The sequence below is a fragment of the Triturus cristatus genome, chromosome 4_1 (genome assembly GCF_964204655.1).
Source record: "Triturus cristatus chromosome 4_1, aTriCri1.1, whole genome shotgun sequence".
Classification (NCBI taxonomy): domain Eukaryota; kingdom Metazoa; phylum Chordata; class Amphibia; order Caudata; family Salamandridae; genus Triturus; species Triturus cristatus.
The window spans coordinates 332,935,382-332,948,599 of record NC_140585.1 but is presented as its reverse complement, the minus strand read 5'-3'; the positions used below and the strand labels follow the sequence as shown (position 1 = coordinate 332,948,599).

At 44.1% G+C, this 13,218-nt stretch overlaps 1 protein-coding gene across 1 annotated transcript in view; it reads left to right on the top strand.

Moving 5' to 3' along the window:
• TEX52 (testis expressed 52) overlaps window positions 1-12,202 on the top strand; it is a 176,715-nt gene extending 164,513 nt beyond the window's left edge. Inside the window, exon 3 of the mRNA XM_085650543.1 lies at window positions 11,136-12,202. Within this exon, the coding sequence (XP_085506669.1) occupies window positions 11,136-11,364 (229 nt within the window). The 3' untranslated portion in view covers window positions 11,365-12,202. The remainder of the gene's footprint in view (window positions 1-11,135) is intronic.
• The last annotated feature ends 1,016 nt before the right edge of the window (window positions 12,203-13,218 follow it).

Below are 13,218 nucleotides of genomic sequence, written 5' to 3'. Positions count from 1 at the left end.
TCCTTCCTGCTGCCATTGGGTCAGCTCAGGTATGTCCCCCAGTTCAGCTACTTGCTCCCCCGTAGGCTCCAGGGCATCCCCCTCAAGGTTTGCCTTATCCGGGGCCATGGGAACTTTGAGGGCCGGTTTCCCATGCCCCCTGCCTCCTCTCTTTAAGGCAGACACCTGGGCCGCTGTTTCAGGCTCCAGGCCCTCTTGAACACTCTTACTGGCTGCCATAGACTGAGTAGTCACACAAGCCCACTCAGGCAGACCCAACATCTCCAAATGCACCTGGCGCTCCACCTCCTTTCAGGGGGAACTCTCCAGGTCATTCCCCAGCAGACAGTCTACAGGCATGGACGGACTTACAATGACCTTCAAGGAACCTGAGACCCCCCCACTCAAGGGGAACTAGCGCCACCTTGCAGAGGTGCACAGAGTTTTCTGCTGCAACTACAGGGTGAAGTACTTTGGGAATTACCTACTCCTCAGACACCCACTGACACCTGACAGATGTCACACTGGCTCCTGTGTCTATCAGAGCCTCCACCCTCCTTCCATTGATGGTCACCCACTGCCTGTACTTCTTAGTGTTCTCAGGCGGAAAGGTTTCCTGGACCATCTCTCAATCTCCTAATGAGACAAGGGTCATAACTGCTTTCTCCTCCCCATCCCAAGGACTCAATTCCTCTCTCAACGCTACATTCACTAAACCCGGTGTTGGAGCACCAGTGGGTGCAGGTGGTTTCTTGGGGCATTTAGGGGCAATGAGACCCACCTCTTTACATAAATAACAAGTAGGAGGTCCTCTGTGATTCTGCTTGCCCTCAGGGGGCCAGGACCTCTTAGCCTTGGGGGACTGGGACTCCTTCACCTGGGAACTACTTTGGGGCCCTTTAGAGAACTCCTTGTGGTTACCCTTGTCCTTCCCCACCTTCTGCTGGGGACCCTGTACGCTTTTGGCAGTGGTACCCTCAATCCCCTTGTGGACTGTGCTGGTCCAGCGGTCTGCCTCCTCAGCAAGCTTACCGGAATCAGTCAGATTACTGTCTAAAAGATGCTGGCTCAGCTCTGGGACACACAGACAACTCAAGTGCTCCCAACTAATTAAATTGCATAAGCCCTTAAAATCAGTTACCTTGCTGCCCGTCATACAACCATCCAGTGCACGCATGTACGCATTCACACACTCCACCCAAGTACTGGATTCCAGTTTCTTGAAATGTTCCTGAACTTCTGCCTGTGCTGTTCAGGAGTGAGCCCATACCTGAGGCATAAAGCCTCCTTCATGTTGGCATAGGTCAGGATTCCCGCTCTCTCTAAGGTGGTAAAACATCCCTCCCAGAAGCCTCAAAGTGTTTCCACGGGCCCGCCCCCCAATGCTTCTCAGGCACCTCATTAATCCTCAGTGCGATCTCATATGCCGGGAACCACGTATAAATATCATCACCCCTTTGGTAATCTCGCACTAAGTCTTTGGGAATGTACACCTTACCCTCTGGCACTGGCTGTGCGCTGCCACCATTTGAACTGGACTCCACCTGTTTAACCTTAATGTCCAGCTCCCTCATGCTCAACTCATGAGCTAAGAGAATCTTTTTCTTCCAAGGCGAGAGCATTTTGGCTCTCCTCTGCTCGCTTTTCACTTTCAATGAACAGCTTTTTCTCCTCTGCTTGAGCCTTAAGTTTTAAAACCTCCAACTCATGCTCTCTGACCCTTTGGTTTTCCTCCAGCTCCTCAGGGGATAAGCTCCTCCCTGAATGGTTACTACCAGCCCCTGAGGCTGGTCCTCCCATTGGCAAATCCTGTGGACTAAATCCATTCCCTGGGTCATCCTCATCCACCTCAGCATCACCTGTTGGCTTCCCACCAGGCCCTCAAGCCCATTTGCAGCTCCTCCTTCTGGGCGCTACATTTCATGGGACATCCCAAAGCTCTGCAGAATTGCCTCAATTGTTCAACTTTGTAGGCAAGCAATGCCTCAATGTCGAATTCCAATTCTGCAACCTCACTGGCTACTTGACTCCTTTGAGACATGATGTGTGGCTTAAAGGTCGCTCAAAAATAGAACCAAAAATCAAAGACACAATATGTGGTTGCGTTGTGGTCTGCGCTAAAACTAATGATGTACACCAATCACTGTGAGTCAATTGCAAATACAAGTTCAAATCCCAACCGCTGACCACCAATGTTAGAACTGGGGGTCTCTAGTTGGCTGACGTAGGTACCTTAGTCCAAATAGGGACCCTTGCTTCTAGTCAGGGAAAGGAGGGACGCACTTTTAGATAACCCCTGCTCACCCTCTGGTAGCTTGGCATGAGCAGCCCGGCTTATCTCCAAGGCAATGTTATTCACATTCAAGGTCTTTCTGTTTTGGTGAAGTATTGTTTATGTATTCTGCAAGGCTTTGTGAGCTGTGAGCTTCGTCAAGATAAAGGCGGGAACATGTGAGATTTGAAGAAGGGGACGTGAGAGCTCCTTCCTGCTGTGGGAATGCTTGCTTGGAACCTGGCCAGTTCTGGTAAGATTCCTCCGGCCCAGGGGGAGGTCTTTCTTGAAACTTCTAGTGTGTTTAAAGCTGAGGGTTGTGGACTTGGAAACCGGGAGTTTAGAATCCGAGCGAGTACGGATGCGTCTATCTCAGAGCGTGGACCCTGGTTGCTGAGGTTCTCAATCACGGCTGTTTACTTCCCCAGTCTGAGATGCGGTGTTTTGCACCAGATGATGTATTGAGTTTTGATTATTGCCATTGTGATGTGAGCCAGTGGCTGTGATCATTTGATGTGTGAGTGAGAGTGCTTTCTTTGTGATGTGTGAGTGAGTCAAGGTGCACCTCCAAAGTACTCATTTGATGTATATATAGCTTTCTGATCTCTTGCAGGACGTCCAGTATATTTGCTTGAGTCTTATCTCATATTATTTGCTGCTTGTTTATTAATCAGTATTATTTATGCATTTAGGTTAATATTGCTCGCATATAAACATATATATATATCTCTTTGCATATTTGAATCTTTTGCATTTGACATGTGGGAAAGCTTTTGAGAGCATTGTGTAAAAAAAAAACCCGAAGCCTTATTCTAAAGAGAGAGTCCTTGCATTTTGTAAAATAAAACCCCTTTCTAAAGGTGCTATGTTAAAGTGTTTTGACTGCACCGAGTTTTGGGCTACTGTGTGGAAGATTCTGTATTATCTGATAGGCGCAATCAAAACATCTTGACGTCACGAACAGGATTGGAAAAGAAAATTAAAAGGGGAAAATGCTCTCTAAAATGCCTATGTTTTCAGAGTCCCAGATGCCAACTGAGTTATGTGAAGAGGGAAAACAACGTGGTATTTCAGACACAAACAGTGGTGCCATTTTGAATGCCTTGTTTAGCATGTATAAAAAATTTGAACATTTAGAAAAAGAATGTAGTGAGCTGAGACGAGAGTTAGCTGACGTTCAGTTTGAAAACAAGTATTTGAAAAAAGAGTTAAACATGTACCAGGCTCCGATGCCGTTTGTTTTGACCACCTATTCCGATAGTCAGGATGATTCATATGTGAAAAATGTGAAGCCAGTTAATCTGCCGGCCTCACGGAAGGTCTTAATTAATTGTTTTGAGGACGTTCCTCAGCCAGAAATGAATTTGAACCGCGAAAATGTGGATGTGCAGGAAATTAAACAGACCAGTTTTTTAGACTTGGCAATCGCTGGTTGCAGGTATAAATCAAACATGTCAGTGAATGATGAATCTTGCACTACATGGAAAAACACTATTTTGAAAAAAGAAATGCAGCAATGTGTTTTTGAATCTGCACAGCTGACTGTGTAGAATGTTTTAAAAATATGGTCAATTCAGAAAGGAGACAGTGTATCTTGTTAGCCAGTTCAAGAGCAGTGTGCTATTTATAGTTACTGTGAAGAACAGGGAAAGAAAAGTATGGTTTTAAAGTTGTGGACTGAAAATTTCTTAAATGCTAGACAAATACAAATGCTTTTGCCCATTGAAAGACATTGGGCAGATAACAATTAGACACAATATGATTTGCCAATGGGAGGAAGCAACTGTAATAAAGTGGCATATACAGACAGAGACTGCAGTTTTGCATGAAAAGTTTGTGCAGGTCCCAACAGAAAGTCCAGGGGTGGTGTTTGAGACCCAGGATTCCCCAGTGAAGTTGCAGATTGTACTGCAAAGTGCAGCTACTGTGTATGACAGAACATTTAATTCCTTTGCGATGAAAAGGCTAAAATCTTGGAGACAGAGATGGTGACACACGATTCAGATTTGGTGTACATGACTAAATACGAGCACCTAGGAGAGAAAGACCACACAAACAGGTGGGCAGAGAATGAAGGTATCTATATCCCCCTAGATTTACTCAGAAGTGTGATTCGTATGTGTCAGTATGCACAAACCAGACAGAGTCACAGAAGGTGAGGGACGCGTTGAAGAAACAAAAATTACCAGAGCAGACAGAACAGATGGATTGCCTTGGGCTTCTGCCAATTCATAAAGGAAGCACATATTCAACCGTGAGTGGAAAAATAGTCAGGAAGGAGACTGCCCCAGCCCTTCTTACTGTGCAGGGAAAAAGAGAGTTTCATCCTAATAATAAGAATTCAGAGGCTATAGCGTGGGTAGAATTCTAAGATAATTCCCCAGAGCCAGCAGAGAACCGTGCAGACAGGAATGATAATATTGTGGCTTCAAACTCAAAACAGGGACAGGAAAACATGCGCTTTTTGAAAAATGTTCTTTGCAAGAAGAGTGATGCTTGTTTCTTTTCCAGGTCATCATACTGCGACGTGTTGGTGTGCCTAATGCCTCTGCCCGTGTATGTGAGCCCCATATGGGTGGGACCCCTCCCCTCCCCATCCCCAATCCTGGAGTGATCACCGGACGGTACAAGCCGACATCCTGTGGCTGAACAAGCCAGACCTAATCTTGCTGTCTTTCAGTGGGAGCTGTCATGGAGTAAAACAGCCTTGCCAAGAGCAGAGTGTGTGGGATGTGCATTTGAAAGCATGAAAGAGAGAAAGAGGTGTGGAATGTACTTATTGGTTTCGAAGTGCAGTGTTGTGGGCAGTGATGCACACATGTGCTCGGTGTTGTACATTAACCCCCTCTGTGCCCCGCCCTTTCCACGCTCTGTGCCGGGCGTTTCATTAGCGGGCGGGGTTCATGACGAGATAGTCTCGTCATGGGCACAGCGCAACCGCGCTCCATGACAAGACTATCTCGTCATGGGCACTGAAGGGGTTAATGAGAATTAGGAAGTGCTTACTATTTGGCTTTGACATGGCACATGTCATCATTTTACCTGACTTTGCCTTGCTTCAGCTTTTCTCTGTGCACAGCAGCGCTTGCAAGTTGTTTGGGTTATGAAGTGCTTACTATTGGCTTTGACATGGCCTCATGTCATCCTTTTTCCCTGGCTTTGCCTTGCTTCAGCTTTTCTGCATGCACAACAGTGCTTGCAATTGCTTGGGTTATTCACGTTCAAGGTCTTTCTGTTTTAATGAGGGATTGTTTATGTATTCTGAAAGGCTTTGTGAGCTGTGAGCTTCGTCAAGATAAAGGCTGGAACATGTGAGATTTGAAGAAGGGGCCGTGAGAGCTCCTTCCTGCTGTGGGAATGCTTGCTTGGAACCTGGCTAGTTCTGGTAAGATTCCTCTGGCCCAGGGGGAGGTCTTGCTCGAACCTTCTAGTGTGTTTAAAGCTGAGGGCTGTGGACTTGGAAACCGGGAGTTTGGAATCCGAGCGAGGATGGACGCGTCTATCTCGGAGCGTGGAACCTGGTTGCTGAGGTTCTCAATCACGGCTGTTTACTTCCCCAGTCTGAGATGCGGTGTTTTGCACCCGATGATGTATTGAGTTTTGATTATTACCATTGTGATGTGAGCCAGTGGCTGTGATCATTTGATGTGTGAGTGACAGTGTTTTCTTTGTGATGTGTGAGTGAGTCAAGGTGCACCTCCAAAGTACTCATTTGATGTATATATAGCTTTCTGATCTCTTGCAGGACGTCCAGTATATTTGCTTGAGTCTTATCTCCTATTATTTGCTGCTTGTTTATTAATCAGTATTATTCATGCATTTAGGTTATTATTGCTTTCATATAAACATATATATCTCTTTGTATATTTGAATCTTATGCATTTGACATCTGGGAAAGCTTTTGAGAGCATTGTGTAAAATAAAACCCCAGACTTATTCTAAAGAGGGAGTCCTTGCATTTTGTAAAATAAAACCCTTTTCTGAATGTGCTGTGTTAAAGTGTTTTGACTGTGCCGGGTGTTGGGCTACAGTGTGGAAGATTCTGTATTATCTGATAGGCGCAATCAAAACAGAAGCGTTTTAGAGAGTCCTACAACGCTCTATCATAACGGCCCAACAGAGCCGCCGCACTGGAAACTTTCAAAGATGCTGCTGCAGAGCTGCAAGCTTTTCTCCCCCAAGAATCTTGGGCTCTGCTCTGCATGTCCGGAGGGACCGTTGAAGAAGCCACTGCATTGGTCTTCTTTGCAGCCGCAATAATTACCGAATCTGGTGGAGGATCTGACCTGTGGAACAGGGGCTCTTGTTCTGTTCGTCTATATTTCTTTAAGATCCTTGCTGGAGCCGTTTTTATTGTTGCTGGAGTAAGGAAAACGCCCATGACTGGTTGTAAAAGACCAGGAACTAATGGCAGCAAAGGCCTCAACGTGGACCTCTGATGCAGAGAGTCTCAAATATAACAGATGTTGTTGTCTGAGGTGCAGACATATCTATGTTTAGCTTTTGTGCTCCTCTAAATAGGACATCATGAAGGTGTTGATGTCATCAACAGGAACACTCTGGAGGGTGGACTGTCAATAATAGCAGGCGAATAATCGCTCTTGGAGGAGTGGGTCGAGAAGGATGGCCAGGAGGGTGATCTTTGTCTCCTATGACGTCCATGAGAAGCAGATATGCGTGGTGGAGATTTGTCCCTCTTGTGACCCCTGGATGGTGTGGTGGGTGATCGGTCAACTGCCTGCACCAGCCAAGCCAGAGGATCTATGCAGAGGGCTTGAATAGTCCAAAGGCTATTGAACCTGTGCTGAAAGCCCTTTCTGCCAATGATTAACTGGGAGAAGCCACCTGGGAGAGAGATGAACAGAGGGAGATCTGTGTTCTTCCCCTCATTGTGGGGGTGGATGTTTGTACCCGCCGTTCTGGAGAGAAAGAAGATGAGCTTCTCGACGTCGAGATGACTTGTGGGGATCCTGCAGCCGAAACTGAAGGTTCTGAGAGGTCATTTGATGTGGAATGGTGTCTCCTTGAGGTCGAATGGTGTGAAGACGTCGATAATTGTGAATGTCTTGACGTTGAGCGACTATGTGCCACTAAGACCTGTGAATCCAATGAAGGAGACCTCTGCCTTGAAGTCGGTCTTTTGTGTTTCGACGTCGACCGATGTCCCGATGATGGAGACTTGTGCTTCGACGTTTGGAAGAGGAGTACCCAATGAAGTACCAAGTCTTGACGTCATACGTGGTATAGATGATGGTGAAATCCTTCTCGACCTCAAACCTCTCGACACCGTTGAAGAAGGCTTCGACGTAGAACGCCGTCTTGTAGACTGCAATGGAGGATTTCCGCCTCGATGTCGAATCTCTTCTTGACGTCGCATATGATCTTGGCCTCGACATTGAGTGTCTTGATGGCTGCGACGGAGGGATCTGCTTGGACGTCGAATCCATTTTTGACGTCGTTGATGACCTAGGCCTCGACATTAACTGCTCCCTGGTTGACGGCAATGGAGGGCTGCGCCTCGACGTGGACCTCCGTACTGACACCGATGGTATAGAGCGGTGTCTTGACGTTGGGCGAACCCGCTCCAACGGAGAGCGACTCCTCAATGCCAACCGTCGCCCGGTTGACGGTGGCAGAAGATTCGTTGCTGATGACGTACCTCTATGTTTGTCTTCGATGACGACCGATGTTCTCTCGACGGCGCGCCTGCCATCGATGAGATTGTCGGCGACGTTTTCTTCACCGGTGGAGGCATTCTTGATGTCAAGCCTGATGCCGATGAAGAAGAGACCTGAATCTTGCTTCTGGAAGATGATCTGGGTCTCTTCTTCTTCTGTCTCACAGGAGACCTGCCTCTAGAGGTAGAATCTTTACCTTTTCCAGAGAGGCCATAAAGGCGAATCCTCTCTCTGTCCTTTAGAGTCTCGGGAATATGCCCGCTCATGGGCGGGAATATTCAAGTGCTTATGCCTTTTATGAGGGTACCCCTGGAAGAGAACTAGGATTACAGGTAAGTAACTTATCCATCTTGTAATTTTGTTCTTGCTATCATAATATGAAAAGGTGTTTGTAAAAGAAACACCTAGATGTATGTGCCACACATGGTGGAGGGTACATGCCAGTTATAACTTCATCCCTCAAAGCGTGCGTTGAATAATTAACTTGTGTTTTGACGGTTGTATGTCTAGTTTACCCATCATGGTGCTGGTAAGTGTCTGGCTGAGGGTAGAATATGACATTCAAGTGTGTTGTGAGGTGCCGTACATGCCGATACAGGCATCTCCAGGTCTCATAATTGGGCCAAATGGTACACCCTATAGTTCAACACGGAAATAACCAAGACAATATTGCACACTACTTGTACGGAATAAAAGGTTGCTCTATCAGAGTTGTCCAAGTACTTGAAGTGTGGCTTCAGTAACCTGAATATCCACTTAATGACTCAGCCCATGCAGTACTGAACCTCTGTTCAGGTACTGTAATAAGCCAGCGGGAAATGAAGTAAGAGACGATAGACCGTCAAGAAGATTCATTAGTGTTTACTGTTGTCACCAAACACATAGCAGACGGTCACATTTGTGACTTGCATTGCATTATCTTTTACCAATATGAAAGCTATGTGTGCATTAAACCAAGTAATGTCACTGGTGCCATGCTCCTTACACATTTCCTTTGCTCCTGGTACTCACCAAGCAGAGACTTGTTCACATAGCTTACAACCTGCAGTGGTGCTGCAACTGTTAAGCCGCATAAGATGAGTTTGTTGAATCATGCAGCAGAAAACTTATGGTACACATGCTGGACTTGTCCCCCGGCATTATAGACTGATTGTACATTGATCGTGTTTCAGTGTTACAGTTATGATACTGATGTTCAAAGTGCGGGGATGGCCTTAGATTATAGTTTTCAAACTTTTTTCCCTATAAGTGTTTGAAAATTTTTTGGGATATGATGTTTGCTGGAAAATGTATTTGAACACTTTTGTCATGGCAAGCCAATTGCAAAGGCTTACTTGTACTGCGGTCTATGTGTGGCTGTGAGTGGTACGCTACATAAAGGCCTGTATGTCCCAAATTGCAAGGAGTGTGGAGGTAAAGGAGCCCTCCCAGACCGATTATTAAAGAAGATGAAAAAAGACCTTTGACTCTCTCAAGTGCACTACTCTGTCTCACCTTATGCCTCTCTCAATATGTCTTCTACCTCCACTCTCTGACTCATCCCCAACCTCATTCACTCTACTACTATGATCTCCAAAATAAATCTTTCTAGACTCTTCCCCTCTATTCCCCCTTGGCTCGCCCAAAACCTACTTTTAGTACTATGATCTCCCAAGCAACCCCTTTCTAAATTCTTCCCTCCTTTGACTAATCCCAAACCTCATTTTACTACTATGATTTCCTTAAATCCCTTTCTAGAGACACTTCTCTCCTCCATCCTTCCTTTTACTCATCCCAAACCTCATCTTACTACTATGAGCTCCCAAATAACACTTTCTAGACTCTTCCCTTATCCTATTCAATCCAACTGACAGACTTGCATGTCCACTGCTCAAATTAACACACATTTCCCTATACTAAACCACCACTAATCTTTTTTGGGTTCTGAAGTAGCGTGCTACTCACCAAAAAGCGCTATGACGCCTCGTCAGGGGTAGTAAGTGTTCTATAAAGACAATAACAATTACAATTACTTGTTGTCTGACCGGAGCCATATGCCAGGAAGTGGAGGGCAGCACGAACACTGGCATGGTCAGTATTTGCTTGGGAGAGGGCAGCTGGTGATGTGAGCTTAGCCTCCTAATCAATTACAAGGTAACTAATCCCTTTGATGCACCTCATTCTCAGCCAATCGTTACTCTTTCCTTAACGTCTTATCAATCAGGTCTTGATAGTCTGGCAAACGTCTGAGGAATAAGAGCACTGGTATTATGAATCTATGGTGGATGATGAGTAGCAAAATAGCCAGGGCAAAATTGTCATTAGCTGTTGTAAGAGGTTGATTCAGGTGTTGTGCTTCAGTTTGAAGGTTAGTATGCTTTCGTTGGTAGTAGGTTTATTGTTTTCATTTTGGATACATGCCTTCCATTCGGGTTGATAATTTTTTTAATAAGGCATGTTGGAACTAATGATAGTTAGGTATGAGTATTTTATGTGTTGTGTAGCTGTATGGCCTCTGTGTGGTGCATGATGATTGATTTAAAGACTAGACTACCTAGGTGTGGTTTGTACTACCTGGAATTTTCGAATTAGACATGTGGATATGTGTATCAGGATTTTTAAATCTCCACTCTTTAATAACTTGTGGGTTGTGTACTATAATTTGCACTGCATTCCCGGAGTCACCTCTCTGTGACTTCCTTGCCTCTCCCACTTATAGTGACACAGTTTTCGGATGCTGATAATTTTTCCCACCTAATTGTACATTTGTAACAATAGAAAATATACAATTGTGATGAAATTTCCACATCTAGAAGCCTATTTTTCTGCGTTTTCTTTAAAACATTTTAATCAAATTTTATAATGTTACCTGAAGAAAACTAAATTTTCATAACTTAATTAGGTTATTTAAATAATTTATTTGTAAGCTTTTGGCACCAAACAGATCACTTTATCAGGCTATTAATAAACTCTGTGTAATTATTTGCTTGTATTTTAATTGTGTATTTATGAAGTATAATGGCTATTGTATACACGTATTGCCTTTGGCACTAATAACTGGTGCTATTACAGGTGTAAGTCAGTGGTGCTCACATAATTGTCTTGAGCCTGCCATACTTCTGATTTGTGACTTGAGGTTACATAGAGATCTAAGTATCAGTCACATTAACCTACTAGCCTATATCACAGACACTCTTTAACTCTGAGTTCTGTTTCCTCTTTTCCAGATACGCCATAAGAAAATCTCCTAACAAGCAGCCCATGGCTTCTTCCAGAGGAACCAGTGATGACAGCTTGAACATGGCCTCTCACCAGCAATGGAAGCCAACGAGGCTCACCCTAGAAGAGAAAAGCCTCATGTATCAGCAACTCATGACAAGATACCATGAAATAGTCACACCGCGAAGTGAAGTAGCACACTGCAACAGCAGAATGACCACAGAGTGGAACATGTGAGGATACAGCAACTAGAGGCATATCATCACAGAACAAGCATCACAGTAGCTTCGTCCGCTAGTTGGCATGGTGTTGAAATACTCTGCTGGACCACTCAGCGCTGATCACAATAACATGGCAGAAAATGTGCTATGTGCTCTTTTTGACATGTTTCCACACCACTGAATCATTTGCGTTTGTGATTTTCTTCTCATTGAAGGAATACCACAGCTTTTCAAGGTTCTTATCTCAAAAAACACACTCCAAGAAAAAAAAAGTCGTTTACATAAGTGCCATTGTAAACTTGGGGTGTCACTGGAGTGTCCTTGAAACATGGCAGAATCACCACTATTTCAGCACCTTCATCTGGTTTATGACAGTGTTTAGAGTGCAACTAATACACAACATAGAATATCACAAACTTTGTACTGATGGGACAACCATATTTCTTTCCTCCACACCTGGATCCTCGCACTTTGACTGTTCCACAGCAGTGACATTTTTAAGGCACTTTTTAAGGCAACTTGATAACTGTCTTTTCACCAGACACCCATTTCGCTCAGTCCACAATAATTCCTAGATTGTCCGTGAGAGGAAGTGAAGGAGAAGAGGAAAGCATGTGTATATGTGCTTGTTTGTTTCAGTGCAGTGGGGAAAATGCAACTGAGTTGAGTTCAGACCCTTTCATGGTTGGTACCTGATCAGAATAGAAGCTCATGTTCAGCATATCTGGTGATTTATTTTCTTCTGTCAGCATTGGTCTTTTTTTACGGCTGATCATATTAGATCTTGATAGCTTTAAATTCGTTTATGGTTTTATATGATTACAGAAACAAATTAAATTAACTTATGTCATTCATTATTGACAATTCATTTAATTGAGGACTTGGTAGAGCAATCTACCCAGCATTGTTTCACATCTGTTAAATTGTGGTCCTACTACTACTTTTTTAATTTTAGAACTATTAATATTTATATAGCACTTACCATCCTAGGGTTTCTCAAGGCTCTGGTCATTAAAGAAGCGCACACCAATGAGAACCAAATGCCTAGCCAGAAGAACGTAGCATAAGTTAAACAAGCATTGGCAAGGTGTGAAACAGGCAATGCTCCACGGGAAGGAACAAAGGTTAGATGGACGAGCTAAAACAAATAAAACCATTGAGTAGACTCAAGAAAATAGGAGTGGCAAAATAAAAAGCTAATGAAAGCAATAGATGGAGTGTCAGCTAAAGACATGTCCCCAATAAGTCTTTCGCAAACAGACAGCTGCACTATCTGGCAGGATGTTGACCTAAAAAGGAGAGCTTTAAGGCAACATTTAATAATGGTCAAAGACTGAGTTTTTAAGACCGCATGGCAACCTATTCCAGGTTTTAGCTGATTGAAACAAGAAGAAATGCCTCTAGAATTGGAACTAACAAAGGGTATTGGACAGATGGATGAGGACCTGTTTGTGGAGTCATTTTTATGTCACGTAATAAAGTTCAAAATGAATCCTATAGAAAGGGTACTGTCACTAAGGTTCAAAAGATCAGTTAATGTTCTTTTCTTTAAGCTGTAGCTAGCTCTCAGTTATTTATTTTTATACTGCCAGTAGGTAGTTGCTGGAGTTCCACAAAGACAAAGGAGTTGGTGCCTGTAGATCTATCTATCCATCCATCCAATATATTTCTTACTGTTTAGGTGCTAATATTGCACAAAATGGAGTGATAACGTGCAATATGGTTCTACATTGTCACTGGGACATTTACAAACCATTCTGCCTTTGCCTCATGGTTTATGATGTTACCACTTATATATTCACTAAATAAACCAAAGGTTACAGGGACGTTCTAGTTAGGTTCAGATTTTACACACTTCAATTCCATCGAA